The sequence below is a fragment of the Schistocerca piceifrons genome, chromosome 6 (assembly GCF_021461385.2).
Source record: "Schistocerca piceifrons isolate TAMUIC-IGC-003096 chromosome 6, iqSchPice1.1, whole genome shotgun sequence".
Lineage (NCBI taxonomy): Eukaryota > Metazoa > Arthropoda > Insecta > Orthoptera > Acrididae > Schistocerca > Schistocerca piceifrons.
In genome coordinates this window covers 585785357-585807177 of record NC_060143.1, presented here as the reverse complement: position 1 = coordinate 585807177, position 21821 = coordinate 585785357, and the positions used below count along the sequence as shown (strand labels likewise).

Below are 21821 nucleotides of genomic sequence, written 5' to 3'. Positions count from 1 at the left end.
AAAGACAAAAGGATGTGGGTTTTAAGGGAGAGGGTAAGGAGTCATTCCAATCCCAGGAGCGGAAAGACTTACCTTAGGGGGAAAAAAGGACAGGTATACACTCGTGTGCGCGCGCGCGCGTGTGCGCACACACACACACACACACACACACACACACACACACACACACACACACACACACATCCCTCCGCACGTACACAGACACAAGCAGACACTTGTAAAGTCAAAAAGAGGACTTTACAAATGTCTGCTTGTGTCTGTGTACATGCGGATGGATATGTGTGTGTGTGTGTGTGTGTGTGTGTGTGTGTGTGTGTGTATCTGTCCTTTTTTCCCCCTAAGGTAAGTCTTTCCGCTCCCGGGATTGGAATGACTCCTTACCCTCTCCCTTAAAACCCACATCCTTTCGTCTTTCCTTCTCCTTCCCTCTTTCCTGATGAAGCAACCATTGGTTGCGAAAGCTTGAATTTTGTGTGTATGTTTGTGTTTGTTTGTGTGTCTATCAACCTGCCAGCACTTTCGTTTGCTAAGTTACAGCATCTTTGTTTTTAGATATAAATTATTTAACAGTTAAATTGCAGACCCATACACATTCCCTGATACACTTACACATGGAATAACTTATCTGAAACCTAAAGATTAAGCAGACACAGCAAACCCAGCAAAATATCGCCCCATAACATGCCTACCAACAATATACAAAATATTAACTTCAGTCATTACACAGAAATTAATGACACATACAACACAGAACAAAATTATAAATGAAGAACAAATAGGCTGTTGCAAAGGAGCACGAGGATGTAAAGAGCAACTGTAATAGATGCAGAGGTGACATATCAAGCTAAAACTAAACAAAGGTCGCTACACTACGCATACATTGATTACCATAAAGCTTTTGATAGTGTACGCCACTCATGTTTACTACAAATATTGGAAATATACAAAGTAGATCCTAAATTGATACAGTTCCTAAACATGGTAATGAAAAATTGGAAAACCACACTTAATATCCAAACAAATTCAAATGATATCACATCACAGCCAATACAGATTAAGTGTGGAATATACCAAGGAGGCTCATTAAGTCCTTTCTGGTTCTGCCTTGCTCTGTACCCACTATCCAACATGCTAAATAATACAAATTATGGGTACAATATTACTGGAACATACCAACACAAAATCACACATTTGCTATACATGGATGATCTAAGACTACTGGCAGCAACAAATCAAAAACTCAACCAATTACTAAAAATAACAGAAGTAGTCAGCAATGATATAAAAATGGCTTTTGGAACAGACAAATGTAAGAAAAATAGCATAGTCAAGGAAAAACACACTAAACAAGATGATTACATATTGGATAACCACAGCGACTGCATAGAAGTGATGGAAAAAACAGATGCCTATAAACATCTAGGATACAGACAAAAAATAGGAATAGATAATACAAATATTAAAGAAGAACTAAAAGAAAAATATAGACAAAGACTAACAAAAATACTGAAACAGAATTGACAGCAAGAAACAAGTCAAAAGCTATAAATACCTATGCTATACCAATATTGACCTACTCATTTGGAGTAGTGAAATGGAGTAACAGAGACCTCAAAGCACTCAATACACTTACACTATCACAATGCCACAAATATAGAATACATCACATACATTCAGCAACAGAAAGATTCACATTAAGCAGAAAGGAAGGAGGAAGGGGATTTATCGACATAAAAAACCTACATTATGGACAGGTAGACAATTCTTTATAGAACGAGTAGAAACCAGCAAGATAGACAAAGCAATCACTCATATAAATACATCGGCTACACCATTGCAATTTCATAACCGCTTCTACAACCCTTTAGATCACATAACATCAACAGATAAAAAAGAAAGTAAATTGGAAAAAGAAATCACTACATAGCAAGCACCCCTATCATCTAACACAGCCACACATCGATCAAGACGCATCCAACACATGGCTAAGAAAAGGCAATATATACAGTGAGACGGAAGGATTCATGATTGTGATACAAGATCAAACAATAAACTCCAGATATTACAGCAAGCATATTATTAAAGATCCCAATACCACAACAGATAAATGCAGACTTTGCAAACAACAAATAGAAACAGTAGATCACATCACAAGCGGATGTACAATACTAGCAGATACAGAATACCCCAGAAGACATGACAATGTAGCAAAACTAATACATCAACAACATGCCATACAACATGAACTAATAAAACAACATGTTCCCACATACAAGTATGCACCACAAAATGTACTGGAGAATGATGAATACAAATTATACTGGAACAGAACCATTATAACAGATAAAACAACACCACATAACAAACCTGACATCATACTCACCAATAAAAAGAAGAAATTAACACAACTAATGGAAATATCCATACCCAATACAACAAATATACAAAAGAAAACAGGAGAAAAAATTGAAAAATACATCCAACTGGCTGAGGAAGTCAGGGACATGTGGCATCAGGATAAAGTTTACATTATACCAATTATACTATCAACTACAAGAGCTATACCACACAATATCCACGAGTACATCAACGCAATAGAGCTGCATCCAAACGTATATATACTACAGAAATCTGTAATTATTGATACATCTTCAATTACCCGAAAGTTCCTAAATGCAATGTAACATATACCATACAGTTAAAAGGAAGTCACGCTTGATCGAGGTCCGCGTTCACTTTCCATTTTTAACCAGACATAACGTCTGAGACAGGAAAGAGAAATAATAATAATAATCTCACCCACTGTAGTGTTTCGAGAATTTCCACATAAATTCTAGAACCACTCGGCCTTCCACTGTCTCGAACACATGATATTTTAGATCTGAGTGGGAGAAAGGAACCCTATCTACTGCGCGTCACCTGTGTGCATGTGCAGGTGTGAAATTTTTAGTTGACGTGGTGGTTGAACGGCGCCGACAAGTACTTGTCGGGCGATCTATGGAAGTCGTAGTGAAACACACGGAATAACCAGGGAACTTCTGTGTTATTTTGTGCTGTTTGTAATTGTGAGTATTGTTAAGTGACTAAAGAGCAATTGAGATTCTGAATTGTGAAAAAACTCTTATCTTGGACTTGCTGGAGGCAAGATGTATTTTTACGATATGTTTGTAGTATAGACATGGTTGTTAAGCCAACTCTTTTGTAAATGGACTTAAATCTGTTTCTAATGTGACACGATATGAGTGACTTACAAGGAGTCTAATGTTTATATGCGAAGTGTGAATTTTGTTCTTTATGAAGCTCAAATATACCAATAGTTGTTGAAAGTATTCTTTGAGTACCTAATTATTTTACGAATAGGGAAAGAGTCTTTAAGGTTCCTGTAACTAGCATCATTTGGAATCTCCAGAAGTCAGCGATCCAGAGAAGAAGATTGTCTGTGTACACCAAGGAAGTCGACTTGTATAAGAGAAGTGGGAAGTTTGCTCATATACTTCTCACAAACTCTTAGTCATCAAAATGTTAATATGTGGTGACCAGTGAGAAAGGACCAAAGGAAACAGACGAAAACGGGAGAAAAAGCTATCAAGAGTTGCCAAAGCAACCAAGCATAACAAGATGAGAACCATTTCACAGAACTGTATTCTGTCCAAATATCTGATGGAGAGAATTTGTAAATGCAAATAAGGGAGAAGATGTGGAAAAGAAGAGAGACGTCTAGAACTAGATGACTGAGAAGATCCAGTGTGGGGAGCATACAGATCCCACATGCATCATGGGTACACAGACATGGAAACCAACATCCGACGCTGCCAGCACAAGTTGCTGCTCACCGGTGCTTATCCCCCATCCGCTCATCGACGCAGCCCAAATTCTATGCCGGGTGAGCGTGAAACAGAACTTTATTGTTTTAATACAACATAGTATAAACTGTTGAATGAACTTCATTAGTGTAGTTATTATAGTTAAAGTTAATTTTTAAATGCTTACTAGATCTAAAGCTCATAAGAATATGGATAATGAACAGCAAGTTGGAGGAATGTCAGAATGAACCATGGATATGAGAATTACTAAAGAAGGGCCTGACTGGTCTGAGTTAATAAATCTAATCAAAGCTCAAAATGCTACTTTAAGTAAGGAATTAAATGCAACTCTAAGTTAAGAGCTGAGTTTAGTACATTCTAGTTTAAATTCTCAGAGTGAAGATCCAAATAACCAGAGTGAAATCTTGAATAGTCAAGCACCAAATCTATTTTTGTTAAATGCCAAAGCTGACACACAGAGCAAGGAATTTAGTAATCTATGCAAAGGCATGGACGTTTTAAAGACTGAATTTGACACCCTAAATAGTAAAGTAGAAAATTTGAAATTAGATTTAAAGAAGGAACTGACTGATTCTTTAAACATTCATGTACATCAATTGTTTACTGACTTCAATCAAAAACAGAAGGATAATTTTCTGGATCTGACAAAAAGATTAGAATTGAATATTGAGGAGAAATCTACTAGTGTAGAATTAGAGAGTAATGAAAAGTTAGGCTCATTGGAGGATGTATGTAATGCTAAGTTTAATGCTGTAAAGCAGGGATGGCATACTATGAAAGAGAGCATTGATAAGCATAGCGAATTAATGCCTGTCATTCAATTGCAGTGTAGAAAGAAGCTTCAAAGAGAAGATAGCAAGCTCTGATATCACAAATGTAAGTAGTCTCGAGGAACAGGTAAAAGAAATTATAGATCAGAAAGTCACTGAGAGAATAACATCCGGGAATGCATCGCCTGTGGCTTCTTCCGAACTTACTGATACTAGGAATGGCATAGACGAACTCTGCAAAGAAGTCAAACTTATCCAGGGACAAGCAGAAAAATGAAGAACTTCACCCAATGTTGTGTTGACAAGTGAAGTAGTTACTGATTTGCAATGGGGAGTGAATTCAGAATTATCAAGACAAGTCCCTAAATTCGAGCCCGACAGAGAGGTACATCCGATTCATGTTTTGAAAAGATTCAACGAAGCCTTGCCAAACAACTAGAAAGATTCTAAAAAGATTGAATTTACTGTGTGGTACCTTTTAGGGGAAGCCTCAGACTCAGAATGAGGTGCTGTAAATATTGAGAACTTTTCTCCGTGGGGAAATTTCCAGAGGAAATTTAAAGAGAAATATTGGTCTGCTAGTGTGCAGCAGAAACTAATATCAGATTTGTGGGACCAGAAATACTACAATAACACTTGGGGTACCACGAGGAAATATTTTGACCGGCATCTAATACGGGCTAAGTATTTAAATAAGCCGATGGAGGAAGAGGGGTTGGTTCGAATTTTAATTAGATGATTATCCATCTATGCAAGAAAAGACATCTTGGGTAGTGGCTGGAAAATGATTGGAGAATTATTATCCTTTGTTGATGCACTAGAGGCCCTAAAGGAAGACCGTAAGACACCAGAGTAATAGCCCGAACTACAAAAGGAACAGTGGTAATAATTTTTAATAAACATGAGGCTAACCTAGCTAGACTACACCAGTGCAACAGACAAAATGGTAACGACATTTATCAGAAGAAGCATCCACCTTTGAATTTAGGTCCACTAACTTTGCAGGAATTTGTACCGAATAATAATAGAACACAAAGTGGTAATCTAATATCCTGTTTTGGTAACTAACCAGTAATTAGTAATTAAGAGGAAAATGTGGTGCGATCTGGATCCAGGGCCAGGGCCCAGGTCATAGAGATACACTAGGAGGCTTGGTTCATAATAAGTATGTTAATTTCATACACAGAATACCTACAAAACAAAGGTTACTACTAGAAGAATCAGACCTAGTTATCAACAATCCACAACCTGTAATAGTAGGGACCGTGGACACTTCTGAAGTTAACATATTTATCGACTCAGGGAGTGAAGTACCACTCGTATCTAGTGCATTCATTAATTTATTACAGACTAAACAGCACTTACCGTTATTGCCAGTAACTGGAGTTTATATAGTTGGAATAACAAGAACAAAAAGTGAGATTGTAAAGTGCGAAACTCAAGTGAACTGCAGCATTGTAAATATATTATTTCATCAAATGCTGTTAATAGTATAGAATATCAATAGAGATATATTGTTTTGTTTAGATTGGTTATTAGAATTTAAAGTCATCTTAAACTTTGACAAAAATCTTCTATGTTTTGGGAAAGGGGACAGTAGATATTGGACACCATTTGTGACAGATAGCTATGTTGGAAAGCAAAAAACAGTGTGTCAATGTCTGTATAAGAGAAGTGGGAAGTTTGCACATATACTTCTCACACACTGTTAGTCATCAAAATGTTAGACCACGAACACCTACACAATCACCCTAGCTCATAACCTGGAAAATAACATTAAAATTGTTCAGCTGTTCAAAAATTTATTTAAGTAAATGTAAGTGGGACACGAGAAAAACTAAAATAGATTCACAGAAATATGTGGTTGGCTGATCACATAAAAAAAAACATGGATGAGCCAGGAAATGTGATAACACTAAAAAAGTCATCCAAAAATTTTAGAGAACAGTGAAGTAGTTGTTAGAGTAAAGGACAAGGGCAGTTTTCTGCTCATGGGTGATTTTAATGCCAGGATTGGAAATCGAACAGAAGGGTATGAAAAAGTTATGGGTAAATTTGGAGAGGATATGGAGCCCAACAGGAACGGGAAACAACTCTTGGATTTCTGTGCCAGTTTGGGCTTAGTAATCACAAACTCCTTTTTTAAACATAAGAACATTCACCAGTATACTTGGGAAGGCAGGGGAACCAGATCTGTCATTGACTATATAATAACAGATCAGGAATGCAGGAAGGCTGTGAGGGACACACGTGTATTCAGGGGATTCTTTGATGACACTGATCATTATTTAATCTGCAGTGAAATTGGGATTGTGAGGCCGAAAGTGCAGGAAGTCAGGTCCATATGTAGGAGGATAAGAGTGGAGAAACTTCAGGATAAGGAAATCAGGCACAAGTACATAACAGTGATCTCAGAAAGGTACCAGTTAGTTGAATGTAGTCAATTACAGTCATTGGAAAAGGAATGGACAAGGTACAGGGACACAGTACTAGAAGTAGCTAAAGAATGTCTTGGAACAGTAGTGTGTAAAGGTAGGATGAAGCAAACAGCTTGGGGGAATGACACAGTCAAGGCAGCCTGTAAAAGGAAAAAGAAGGCGTATCAAAAATGGCTACATACTAGAACTCAGGTAGACAGAGAAAGTTATGTTGAAGAAAGAAACAAAGCCAAACAGATAATTGCAGCATCCAAGAAGAAATCTTGGGAAGACTTTGGAAACAGTACTTTGGGTCAAGCTGCTGGAAAACCATTCTGGAGTGTAATTAGCATTATTCGAAAGGGAGGTAAGAAGGAAATGACAAGTATTTTGGACAGGTCAGGAAAACTGCTGGTTAATCCTGTGGAGTCCTTGGGCAGATGGAGGGAATATTTTGAAGAGTTACTCAATGTAGGTGAAACTACGATCAGTAATGTTTCAGATTTCGATGTATAATGGGATAGGAATGATGATGGAAATAGGATCACATTTGAGGAAGTGGAGAAAACGGTCAATAGATTGCAGTGCAATAAAGCAGCTGGGGTGGATGAAATTAAGTTGGAACTCATCAAATACAGTGGAATGTCAGGTCTTAAATGGCTACACAGGATAATTGAAATGGCCTGGGAGTCGGGACAGGTTCCATCAGACTGGACAAAAGCAGTAATCACACCAATCTTTAAACATGGAAACAGAAAAGATTGTAACAACTACAGAGGTATCTCTTTAATCAGCGTTGTGGGTAAAATCTTCTCAGGTATTGTTGAAAGGAAAGTGCGAGTATTAGTTGAGGAGCAATTGGATGAAAATCAGTTTGGGTTTAGGCCTCGTAGGGGTTGTCAGGACCAGATCTTTAGCTTACGGCAAATAATGGAGAAGTGTTATGAGTGGAACAGGGAATTGTATCTATGCTTTATAGATCTAGAAAAGGCATATGACCGGGTTGCTAGGAGGAAGTTATTGTCTGTTCTACGAGATTATGGAATAGGAGGCAAACTTTTGCAAGCAATTAAAGGTCTTTACATGGATAGTCAGGCAGCAGTTAGAGTTGACGGTAAATTGAGTTCATGGTTCAGAGTAGTTTCAGGGGTGAGACAAGGCTGCAACCTGTCTCCACTGTTGTTCATATTATTTATGGATCATATGTTGAAAACAATAGACTGGCTGGGTGAGATTAAGATATGTGAACACAAAATAAGCAGTCTTGCCTATGTGGATGACTTAGTTGTGATGGCAGATTCGATTGAAAGATTACAAAGTAATATTTCAGAGCTAGATCAGAAATGTAAGGACTATGATATGAAGATTAGCATCTCCAAAACGAAAGTAATGTCAGTGGGAAAGAGAGATAAACGGATTGAGTGCCAAATAGGAGGAACAAAGTTAGAACAGGTTTCAAGTACTTAGGATACATATTCTCACAGTGAAAGAACTGGAAGCGAGGTGTAGCAAAGCTAATGCAGTGAGCGCTCAGCTACGATCTACTCTCTTCTGCAAGAAGGAAGTCAGTACCAAGACTAAGTTATTTGTGCACCGTTCAATCTTTCGACCAACTTTGTTGTATGGGAGCGAAAGCTGGGTGGATTCAGGTTACCTTATCAATAAGGTTGAGGTTACGGATATGAAAGTAGCTAGGATGATTGCAGGTACTAGTAGATGTGAACAATGGCTGGAGGGTGTCCACAATGAGGAAATCAAAGAAAAACTGGGAATGAACTCTATAGACGTAGCAGTCAGGGTGAACAGGCTTAGATGGTGGGGTCATGTTACATGCATGGGAGAAGCAAAGTTACCCAAGAGACTCATGGGTTCAGCAGTAGAGGGTAGGAGGAGTTGGGACAGACCAAGGAGAAGGTACCTGTATTTGGTTAAGAATGATTTTGAAGTAATAGGCTTAACATCAGAAGAGGCACCAATGTTAGCACTGAATAGGGGATCATGGAGGAATTTTATAAGGGGGACTATGCTCCAGACTGAACGCTGAAAGGCATAATCAGCCTTAAATGATGATGATGATGATGATGAGTTGGACAATTCACAAAACCTTAAATTCATGCAACATTCATTTGACGGTCAGTCAAAATAGAATGCAACTGTGTTGGCAAATGAGCTGCCACCAAAACAAGAAGCTGTGCGTCATAGGGCTGTGGACTATGAGGAGAGTAAGGAGGACCTCATCCTGCCTGTATGACTGGAAGGAAGGATGAAATCCTCCTTACTCTCCTCGTAGTCTATAGCCCTATGATGCACAGCTTCTTGTTCTGGTGGCAGCTCATTTGCCAACAGAGTTGCACTCTATTTTAATTGACTGTCAAACAAATGTTGCATGACTTGTCCACATTGTGGACTTTACTAGACACACCTTATTGTCTGTCACTGCCAGCCACTTTTCTCCCTTTAGACCTGTGACTCTGCACCTCAACAGCGAAGTGATAGTACGTAGCAAGACATCACACTGAAGTATGTGAGGATCACAGCTTGCATCCTTGGCCGCTACATCTGCCCATTTGTTTACATGATACACATGTGCCCTGGTAGCTAGCAGAAAGACACTTGTTTCCTCAATCTTTGTAAGTGGGGGAGAGTGTCCTTGACATACTGGACTACTTTACCTGCAGGGTGCAAGTGTTGTAGAGAATGAAGGGCACTCAGGGTATTGGAACAGACAAGGAATTTAGCACTTGAAATACACCTCATCTGCTCCAGTGCCCACAAGATAATGTATAATTTTACACTGAAGACAGTAAAGCCTTGAGGCAGTTGAATCTTGAGGACATGAACAGGGAAAACAACAGTGCCCCTGTGTAGACTCATCTGTAAATACAGCTACAGAGTTGTGTTGCTCAGTTAAAATGTTTTAAAACAATTTATTGAAATTATATGCAGGAGGTCAGCCTTTCCTGCACCGCACTAAATCTAAAATTGTGCTGGGCCTGCAAATGGGACAGAAGTGTCGAACAGCCTACGCTATAACTTCAGAATAAAGATGCAGTTTTCTCTCTCTCTCTTTCTCTCTCTCTCTCTCTCTCTCTCTCTCTCTCTCTCTCTCTCTCTCTCTCTCTCTCTTATATATACCACTCACTTTTCTCTCATTTATTAACTGTGTTTTGTATCATTAAATTTTCATAAACTGTTTTCGTCTGTATCCCAATTCACTGACCAAGTGAACAAAACTGAACAAACTTTTCCAGGAAGCTGATGATGAGGCTCGTGTAGAAGAATCATTAGTTCGTCTTATGATGGCCATGGCGTGCAAGAGTACCACTGATCCACAGTCTTTCTTGAACCCTAATGAGGTAAGCTACAAGTTAACAAAAGAAATGGTGAAAATAATATATTATTCAAGAGAAGATTCAAGAGAGTATCTAATGCATTCTGCAAAGGTAGGAAAACTGTGTGATTGACATTTGTTGTTAATTATGAGTATGTGTCCAATTAAATTTTGTTGTTGCTTGTTACAGTAGTGAACACATACAGTCAGATAATTAGAGGACACAGTAACGGACAGAATTTTAACATATGATACATCTCCTATTGGGGTTAAGAAATCACCGTTCAATCATGTTAATGTATCATTTATTGCATAATGCATTTCAAAGTCTGTGGCCTCATCATTAGGTGCATTCTGGAGGAAGTTACATGGTCATTCTAACAAAGGTCTTTTATATGCAATGAAAGACTCATTGCAACGTATGAATAAATCTTATATCAGTATCTAAATCTTAAACATTTGTATGATACTTACAGTTCTGTGTGTTGTATCATTAAATTTCATAAACTGTTTTCATCTGTATTCCAATTCACTGATCAAGTAATGCACATTCGATCATGTGTACACTTTTAATTCTCATAAGTGTGTAATAAAATGACAAAAATCGTGCTTCATACAATTAGGATAGATACCTGCTTCAGACATTCATTAAAAAATATTTGTGAATTTCGATAAATCAGAGAAGCTGACTGCTGGAACTAATTGTTTGGCTATTTAGCTATTATATCAAGAACAAACATCATTTATGAAACATAGTACTTTATAGAGTCACTTGTAAGATGCAATGAAGTACAGATTGCACTGAACACAGCAAATAGATAACAGTCATACAGGTCACAGAACAGGCCGAGCACTCATTTGCAATCACTTAAATAACACTGCTTCTTTGGTGGCTCACCAGAGCATATCAGGAGGCCAACCCAGGTGGCTTCTGTGAGCACCCCCAGGGGGGATCACCGCTCTTTGGTGATTATGTGCATGGCGACCATGGGGCCCCAGCCCTCACAGCACCGCTTCTCTTTCAGTGCTACTTGTCTCCTCTTCTTCTGTCCTTTTCCCCTCTCTTGGGGAGATGTCTCATGCCTCCATGGACTCTTCAAGCTCATTTATGTTGGTTTACTTGTAGGACTCTTCTCTCTTGTACTGCTCTTTCCCTATACTGTTCTTTCCTTGTATCGATCTTTCCCCACGCTGCTCTTTCCCTGCACTGCCCTTTCCCTGCACTGCCCTTTCCCTGCACTGCCCTTTCCCTGCACTGCCCTTTCCCTGTACTGCCCTTACCCTGTTTCCTCTTTCCCTACTTCAGTTTTCCCTGTTCCTTTCTCTCCTTGTTCCTTTCCCTCCTTGTTCCTTTCTCTCCTTGTTCCTTTCTCTCCTTGTTCCTTTCTATCCTTGTTCCTTTCTATCCTTGTTCCTTTCTATCCTTGTTCCTTTCTCTCCTTGTTCTGATCTCTTTTTCCTCCTCTGTGACTTTTGAGGCCATTCTTTCTTTCCTTCTTCCCTTCTTATCTTTTGTTCTCCTCCCTGTGTGTGCCTGATGGCCACCCACACATTTTTCGCCTAGCAGGAGACTGGGTAACAGGTAATTCCCAGCTGTGGGTTGGCATGTAGGGCCCACACGTACTCCCTGTTAGAGGCCAGGCCCAGGGAAGGGTGATTGCCTGAGCTGTTACCTCCCTCCTCTCCTCCTCTGCCAATTGATCCCTCCATCTGTTGTTCGGGAGGTGTGACCTAAGGGGAGAACAATCATCTAAGGTGCACCCCCCCCCCCCCTTTGGAGGCCCCCTGCTGGAAGGAGCACACCATCAGAGATGCTGGCAATCATGCGGGACTTCTTCCCAATGACTGACTTTCCTTCTCTTTCTCCGAGTGTTTCCCATAAACAAAAGAGGAATGAGGCTCCTGCCTCAATGTCTCTTCCTGTGCACCTCGATTTCTAGTAGTCTCACGTTTAGACAAAAACCAGACTTTTGCTACTGTTAACCCCTTTGTTATACAGAAAGACGTGGATGGCATCGCTGGCCCTGTGAAGTCATGCTCTCGTCTCCGCAATGGTACTCTGCTTTTGGAAATTGGTAGTGCACTCCAGGCCCAGAAAAAGGCCCAAACCCTCCACAACAACTTATAAAAGTGGTGGCCCACAGCACACTTAACTCGTACCTCAGTGTTATCTACACATCGCTGTTGGATGGTTTGATGGAGGGCGAAATAACTAATTATCTATCAGATCAGGGCGTTACTGCTGTTCATAGAGTTATGGAAAAGGAAGCTACCGATTTGGTGCCGACTTGCACATTATTCCTGACTTTCGATCAGTTAACGCCTCCTACCAAGATAAAGGCAGGCTATGAAGTCATCTCTGTGCACCCTTATATTCCCAATCCATTTTGGTGTTATAAATGCCACCAGTTCAATCATACCAGCACGTCTTGTAAAAACGCAGCCAAATGTGTCACATGTTGCCCCTGCTGCATTAATTGTCATGGAGACCATGCTGCTTCTTCTCATTCTTGTCCCATCTATCAAGATGAATGGGCTGTTCAGGAGATAAGGGTGAAGGAGAAGGTACCTTTCCCTGTTGCCCGGAAACTGTTGGCGAGACGTAAACCGACTGTCCCTTCATCTGGAAGCTACAGCACCGTGTTAGACTCTCCCCATCCCACAAAAAACATGGCTACACAAACTTGTGACTTACAGTTAAGTTCAATAGTTGCAAAGTCGCCTCGCCTTCAAGCTGACATTCCATCTCCCACTTCCCGGGCTGTAGATTCTGCTACCCGTTCTTTGCCCTCACCGGCGAAGATGGTTGCAACGCAGCCAGCAAACCGTCAATTCAAAAAGAAATATCCCCGGGAAGACTTCTTGTGTACCTCGAGTTCGCAGCCGCCTGGCTCTTCTGCCAATCACCAAAAGCCAAAACAATCATCCAAAGACAAACAATCTTCCCCCTCTCAGACTCATCGGCCCTCTTCGACTCGGTCCCTTTCAACTGTCCGACACCGGGGAAGCTCCATTGATCCCGCAGAGTTGATGGACGAAGATGCTCCTCCTGTGGATTTTATGGCCCTTTTACAGTGGAATATGTGTGGCCTTCGGTCTAACAGGGTGGATCTCCAGCTGCACCTCTAATCACAACGTCCGCTTGTAGTCTGTCTCCAAGAAACCAAACTCCATCCTCAAGACCATTTTACGCTTTCTCATTTTACTTCACTACGGATGGACCTTCCCCTTACGGCAGGGATTCCTGCTCATGGTGGGGTCATGCTGCTTCTACCAGATGATGTTTGTCATCATCCTCTCGCCTTCACACCCACCTGCAAGCAATTGCTGCCCGTGTTTTCCTTCCCAAATTTACCTTTTCGCTCTGCACCATTTATATCCCTTCATCTTCTGCTATCACTTGGGCATACCTGATGCAGCTCGTTGCTCAGCTTCCTCCACCCTTTCTGCTCCTCGGTGAACCAATGCCCATCATCCTATTTGGGGTTCGCCTGTTGCCTGCCCGAGAGGTTCTCTTTTGGCAGATCTTCTTAATCATCTTAATCTCATGTGCCTTAACACTGGCGAAGCCACGTTTCTCTCTGATTCCACGCACACTTATTCCCATGTAGACCTCTCGATCTTCTCTACCCAGCTCGCTCGATGTCTAGAGTGGTGTGCTCTTCCCGATACTAACTCGAGTGACCACTTCCCTTGTGTGACTCGCCTGCACAGTCATACCCCACCACAGCGGTCCGCTCATTGGAAATTCTCTCTTGCTGACTGGAGGCTATATTCCTCCTTGACAGTCTTTGACAACTGGCCATTTCCCAGCTGTGACGATCAGGTCGAGCACCTCGTGGATGTTATTCTCTTGGATGCTGAATCCTCTGTCCCTTGTACCACTACCTCTCCCCATCAGGTCCCGGTCCCTTGGTGGACTGTGGAGTGCGGCAATGCGATTTGTGCCCAACGATGTGTGCTTTGTGTCTTTCACCGTCATCCTACATTAACGAACTGCATCCGATACAAGCAACTATGTGTGCAGTGCTGTCACACTATTAAGGAAAGCAAGAAAGCGTGCTGGGTTTCCTTCACCAGCTCGTTCAACAGATTTACTCCATCCTCTCTTGTTTGGGGTGGCCTGCGCCAGCTTTCCAGGACTACCGCCCACTCCCTGACTTCTGGTCTGACTGTGGTGGGAAATGTTATAGTCGAACCTGTCGATGTTTCCAACACTTTGCGGAGGTTTCAAGCTCCACCCACTACCATCCTGCCTTCCTTTTTCGGAAACAGGCGAAGGAGGCTCGTGCATTCTCTTTTCTCTCTTTGAATCGAGAATGCTACAATACTCTTTTTACTATGAGGGAGCTCAAGCGTGCTCTCTCCTCATCCAGGTCTTCTGCTCCTGGGCCCGATACAATCCATGTCCTCATGCTGCAGAATCTTCCTCCCGTGGGGTAACGCTTTCTCCTCGATACCTACAGCCGTATTTGGACTGACGGTGTATTACCCACACTTTGGCGTGAAGCTGATGTTGTTCCCCTACCTAAGCCTGGTAAAGATAAATCTCTTCCTTCCAGCTATCATCCAATTTCTCTTACCAGCAGCATTTCTAAGGTGATGGAACACATGGTCAATGGTTGATTAGTATTGTGGCTGGAGTCACACGATCTTCTCACTAATGTTCAGTGTGGGTTACGAAAGCACCGCTCCGCAGTTGATTATCTTGTCATCCTGTTGACATTCATCATGAATAATTTTCTGCAGAAGCGACAAACAGTGGCCATGTACTTTGATTTGGAGAAGGCCCATGATACCTGTTGGCAGACAGGCATTCTACGTACTGTGCACACATGGTTCCTCTGCGGTTGTCTTCCCACTTTGATTTGGGAATTTTTAACTGACCGAGTTTTCCCGGTATGTGTGGGTTTCTCCTTATCCCACACCTTTTGACAGGAGAATGGGGTGCCTCAGTGCTCCGTACTGAGTGTCGTCCTCTTCACCATAGCCATCAACCCTTATGGACTGCCTTCCAGCTGTCATTTCCAGCTCTCTTTTCGTTATTATTTATTACAGCTCCCAGCAGACATGTCTCCTGCAACGCTGTCTTCAGCATTGCTGGACTGTCTCTATTCGTGGAGTGTCAAAAATGGTTTCCGTTTTTCTGCTACCAAATCCGTATGCGTCAACTTCTGGTGGTACAGGGCATTTCTTCCACCGCCCTTGCAACTGGGCCAAAATGCTCTCCCATTCGTGGATGCAACGAAGTTCCTAGGGCTTACGTTCAATAGGAAACTCAGTTGGTCTCCACGCGTGTCCTACCTGGCTGCACACTGCACCCGGTCCTTCAATGTCCTTTGTGTATTGAGTGGTACCTCTTGGGAAGCTAACCGGAGTCTCTTCCTCTGCCTCTTGTCCACTCCAAGTTGGATTATGGATGCATTGTGTACTCCTCTGCATGGCCTTCTATCTTACGCCGTCTAAATACAATACACCATTTGGGTATCCATCTCGCCACTGGTGCCTTCCGTACTAGCCCATTTGATGCAGTCTCCATTTGTTCCTGGATGGGGGAGCCCAAGTGATGTTCATGTGGGTTCCTGGCCATGTTGGTTTACCTGGGAATGACGCTGCTAATGCTGCAGCCAAGGCTGCCGTCCATCTCGGTCAGCCCGCCTCTTACTCTGTTCCCTCACAAGATATTTTAACTTTTCTCTATCAGCATGTCACATCACTTTGGCATGACCATTGGTGCTCCCTTCATGGGAACAAACTCAGAGAAGTGAAACCTCTTCCAACAGCCTGGTTGACTTCCTCCCGTCCGTCTCGCTGTGAGGAAGTAATGTTAGCTCGGGTGCGAATAGGGCACTGCCGCTTTAGTCACCACCACTTGTTGAGTGGTAACCCTGCACCCAGCTGTCCTTTCAGTAGCCAACCATTAACAGTCAGACATTTCCTGAATCTCTGCCACTATTTTAGCCACTTACATTTCAGGGCCAGACTGCCGCCCGCTTTGCCGGACATTTTAACAGATGACGTGCGAGCTGTGGATCACATTTTAAGTTTTTTAAAAAGCAGTAATATGGCAAAAGAGATTTGATTTTTACCTGGTGACTCCGGTTTCTTGTCAACGTCTTCTGTAATGAAATGTCTTGATGTTTTTTTTTTTTTTTTTATTGGACCTCGCAACGGTTTTTTCCCCTCGTGATTCCCGCATTCTCTGGTTCTTTACTGGGCTCTTATGACATTAGATGTTTTGTGCCCTAAAACCCCACAAAAAAAGCTTCTGTAAACAGGCCTATGAACTTATACACAATCTCTGAAATCGTTTGCGTCATGAATGAAGTTACATCATCACTCCATTCTAGGAGTGGGAAAACCACATACATATATATAAAAACACTAATCACAGAAAAATACCTGGTACAGAAATGATTGACATGCAGAAGCTGCAGTACATTACAGCATAAGGAAGCAGGAATCACAACCTGAGGAGCAGCGTCTTCCATAGCTAATGAAAGAATCCCGACAGACATGGAAAGGCGCTACTGGAGGGAGAAGTAATTATGCAAGGGATCCAAGGCACTGCCCAGGGGTTTTCCAGCCACCCGTGCTGCACAAAAGAGGACCAAACCAAGTACAGGATGCATGGTGACAGCCAATCCTACTGTGGCTCTAGTGATAGGAAAACCATCAACCACATTCTGGTTCTCAGTATCTAAATAGAAAGAAACAATTCGTCCTCATCAAACACAGGATCAGGCCCAATCAGAAGGCGAGGTAAGGCATCGGCGTTTGTGTGTTGCACCGTTGGCTGGTAATAGGAGAGGAAGCGAGCCCACCACTGTGATTGATGTGCTGCCTTGTCCATCATGGAAGCCAAAGGGTTAGAAAGACCAACCAACTGCTTGGAACTTTGAACCATACAAGAAGCCATGAAAGTAATTGAGGATGAACACCATAGCTAATGCCTCCTTTTCAATCTGAGAGTATGGCTGCTGAGCAGGAATTAGTCTTGTAAGTGTAAGCAATGGTTTGTTCTGACCCATCCATGTGTTTGTGTGTGAACACTGCACCAAGCCCGTGCTGAGAGGAATATGTGCCCAACACAAGTGGCCTGACATTGGGCAGATTGAAGCTTAGATTTAAGAAAGTGAATGCTCAGTCACAAGCTGGAGACCAGAAAAAAGGCACATTTTTAAGCAAAAGCACATGCAGTGGTTGAGCAGCAGCAGATGCATCCAGTAAAAACTTATGGTAGTATGAAACTTTATCTAGAAACACCTGCAGTTCCTTAATAGAGGTTGGCTGCCGAAAAGCTGCAGTTGCGTCAACATGGTGATGCAACAGCTTGACCCGAAATATCAAACCCTAAGTGCTCAATCGACAGCTGAAAAAATTGAGATTTGGCAACATTGCACTTGAGACCTGTAGACTGAAAAACAGAAAATAGGCTGGCAGTTGTAAATAATGCTGAAAAATAGTGGACCCACTAGCGATGCCAAAAGGCTAGCATTGATATTGGTATAGGCTGAAAGGTGTATTGACAACAAGAAGGCACCTCGTGACCTCATCCAAGGTGAGCTGGAGGTATGCTTCTGACAAATCAATCTCGAAAAAGTGGTGGCCACCTCACAATTTTGAGAGCAAGTTGTCAGGGTGAGGCAAAGGGTATGTGTCTATCACAGACTGTGCATTAATCAGGCTTTGCGGGAAGAAAAGGCGAATGACACTGGGCGATGTCAAATGGTCTAATTCAGTCTTGACAGAGTCGTGTAGCGTGACAAGCACCTGTCGCACCCAAAAAAATGAGGATCTGGGGATTCATTCGTGGTAAGGTGTGCCTGAAAACTGGTAGCACAACCCAGCTCATGGGAAAACAGAGATGGAAACTCAGAGTAGAGGGACTCCAGTTGCTGACACAGAACTTGATCTGACATTAAATTTACCTGCTGGCAATGGAGAAACCAAAAGTGTTAAACGCATCTAACCCAGAACAAGTCTGCAGTCTGCAACAAGGAGGTTGAGAGAGCAAACAACAGATTTGTAAGGGCAGGAGCAGAGAACTGACCTAGGATCAACATCTGCTGTTTATTGTAGCTAACCAACTTCTGTCAAGACTGTAAGGGGAGGGCAGCCCAAGTCCATGTATGTTTCTGCATTTACTAAAGTTAGTGCAGCTTCTGTGTCCACTTGCATTTTTAGCGGTTTATTAAACACACACAAGTCAATAAACAGTGTGTTTGGGGAGACAGTCATTGTAGAGATACAGTTTACGCCCATCTGTACTACTGTGTGTGCCACGTTTGAAGAGGAGTTACACACTGATGCAATGTGGCCTTGTATTTGACACTTGTTGCAAACATCACAATGCATAGGGCATGCAGTACCCTCATGTTGGATGAAGCAGTATGGGCGAGACAGAAGGGGGGCATGCAGCAGGTGTTGTGATGCTGTGTTGGTGCTAAGGCTGTAATTAATGCTGCTGCATGCTACACAAGTCAACTCTTGTTGACTGAGGAACTTCAGACACCTCTCCCCATGCAGCAACCTTATATCCTGCGGCTTGTGACACTTGAAAGGACTGTGCTATATTGAGCACAGCCATAAGCATCAGATTCTCATGCTGAAGTGCTTCTTCATGGACTACCCTATCGGGTGCCAGACAAATAATAATATGTGGCACCGTGTGTTGAGTGTAGGATTTGTGATGGGTACTAGTGATAAATTTATGATAACAGCTGAGCCCACATTATTCTGCAGCCCTGGCTTTGTAAGATTGGTTTGGTCATTTCTAACAACAGTGAAATTCTACACATCGCAATGACTATGGTAAGTTGAGAGAAGCTTGCACATTTCATCAAATGATAAGCAGCCCAGTTCTTGCAAAGGTGCAGGTTGTCACAACAACAACCGATACACATGCAGCAAAAGCCAGGAAAGGAAAAAACCCTAAAAAGGTTTGCATTGCTCATGCAAAAATCCTGAAAATGTTGGTGTAACTGTGTCTTGTAGGAGTCCCAGTCTTTAGTAGATTAATCATATGCAGGAAATGGCAGTGGTGTTTGCGCTGACAGAAGAGTAACGTGCTGCGAACAAGCAGATGTCACTTGATTGTGAGTGTTGGTGAGAGCCTGCTTTTGTCCTGCAAAAACTTGCTGCTGGGCTGTGATATGTTGGAGTATTTCTTCCACTGAGATGTTTGTGAGGTGACTTAGCACTGACGCTAACACGCTGAGAAGATGTAGCCCTCACTCACTGCCAAGTTTGTTGCAACAAGAAAAAACACAATTTATGTAACATAGTACTTTATAGAGTAACACGTAAGATACACAGGTTGCAGAATAGATTGAGCACTCGTTTGCAGTCACTTAAATAATAATGTTTCTTTGGCGACTCACCAGAGCACACCAAGGGGTCGACGACCCATGTGGCCTCCATAAGCAGGTCTGTGAAATGTATGGACGCACGACCTCTGAAATCGCATGCATCATGAGCGAAGGTACATCATTCATAAATACTGCAGTTTTTGCTGTAGTCAAAAGTCTTTGTTCCTTGAGTATTTGATCATTGAATTTCACCTTCCAGAACCGTATTTCCCTTTCTTCTCATAAATCTCAATTTCTCCTGTCATTTTCAATGTGTAGGACAATGAGGTTGTTAGGTCTCTCATTGTAAGTCTGCTGTTGTACATGTGGCTTGCTACGGTGGAGTTTTAATGAGTTTTTCAAATGTAGAATGAAATGCAGTCAATAGAGCTTAATTTGTAGATTCCACTGCGTTCGGTTATAGGAGTTGTGAGGCCTCCAGTGTATCATAAGCAATGACGTAGTTTGTTATTTTTGGCAAAGGAGATTTTAACACATGTAAATTTTTATTTATTTATCAATTTAATGGTAACATATTTATTTGCTTATTTTGTTGTTTCCAGTGTGTACTTTGTCTTTGCATGTGTTCTAGATTTTGAGACAGTTTTTTTGAGTGGCCGTTGTTTGTTACTTGAGCTGTCTATATGTAAATTAATGCATAATTTCTGTGACTCCAAAAGTACAGTTTACAAATCACTGATTTGTTATACAGAACCGAGGTCAAGCTGAAAAAGAATCATAAGTGCCCTTTTTCATAGAAAAAAAGTAAATTGATGAAAAGAAAATACAAAAGAACAAAAAATGTGACATTAGTTTATAGGCACTGTTGCAGTATCACTTATATCCATTCACTCATGGTGTTCTGTCAGTTGCATCACAAAAGAGAGCCTTCAGTGATGTGGTATGAATCAAGTCAGACATCAACAGGCAGGAGTGACCACAGCTGGCTACTTGTGTACAGTATACTAACAACAAAGTATGATTTCTGCTAGTTTAATCATAGTGATAAGTATGATTATTGCTTCTACATTACTTGGTATATGTAGAGACAAACAGATACTTTTAAAAATAACATTGTTGCTTGTCCCACACTATTCCACTCTTATTTTTATCTAATACTTAAAACAAAGCATTTATGTAACTTACCATAGACCACTATCTGTGTGCTTGAAAAGTCAAGATCCATCCAGTACAAAAATTCTGTCTGACATTTTGTCCACCACCATGCACCACCACCAAACATCAGCTACACACTTCCATTCTCATCAAAACTACCAAGAAGCAACTGTACCTATGTTTTGATTGTTGTCATCCTTTCCATTTCAAACGATCCCTCCTGTACAGCATTGACAGTTGAAGCAAACATATTTGCTCAGATGCAGACTCTATTCAGCAATACACCACCATTCTCACCTCAACCTTCACTGGACGTAGTTACCCCACCAGGCTAGTACAAGTGGAGATTTCCAGGGCTGTCACATCCAGTCCTGGTACTGTTTATCTCTCCAAAAAACAACTTGGGAGTACAGCTCTCATCACTCAGTACTATCCTGGTCTTGAATGTATTAATGATCTACTTCAACAAGGCCATTACTTTTTAAAATAATGTCCTGAAATTAGTGTCTGATATTTTGCCCACCACACACAGAATAGCTTTTTAGTGCCCCCCCCCCCCCCCCCAAAAAAAAAATCTCAGCAATATTCTGCTCAGACCCAATGCTCCTTCTGTGCCCATTTCCCTATCGTCAGGCTCCTACCCCGTGATCATTCCCGCTCTAAGACTTGGCCTATTCACCCTCCAACCACTATCTATATCAGCCCCATAAGTGGCAAGGCATACTATCAAAGGGAGAGCCACCTTTGAAACAACACATGTCGTGCTCCATCTGTTATGTAAACACTATTTGGCCTTCTGCATTGGTACGACTACCACCAAGTTATCAGTTAGGATGAGAGGGCATAAACAGCAGGTGTATACTGGCAACATGCAATACCCTCTTGCGATGACAGTGATGACCTTGATACGTATTTCACCTCACTTGCCATCTGGATTCTTCCCCCAGACACCAGTTTCTCAGAACTCTGTAGATGGGAACTGTCACTACAACATGTCCTTGGTTCTCGCCACC

General features: G+C 41.8%; 1 protein-coding gene across 2 annotated transcripts in view; it reads left to right on the top strand.

The window, feature by feature from the left end:
- The window catches only part of LOC124802862 (HSPB1-associated protein 1), a 95377-nt gene that overhangs the window by 55202 nt on the left and 18354 nt on the right, over positions 1-21821 (top strand). For both annotated transcript variants that reach the window (XM_047263897.1, XM_047263899.1), the window contains exon 6: positions 10263-10367. In XM_047263897.1, the coding sequence (XP_047119853.1) occupies positions 10263-10367 (105 nt within the window). The remainder of the gene's footprint in view (positions 1-10262; positions 10368-21821) is intronic.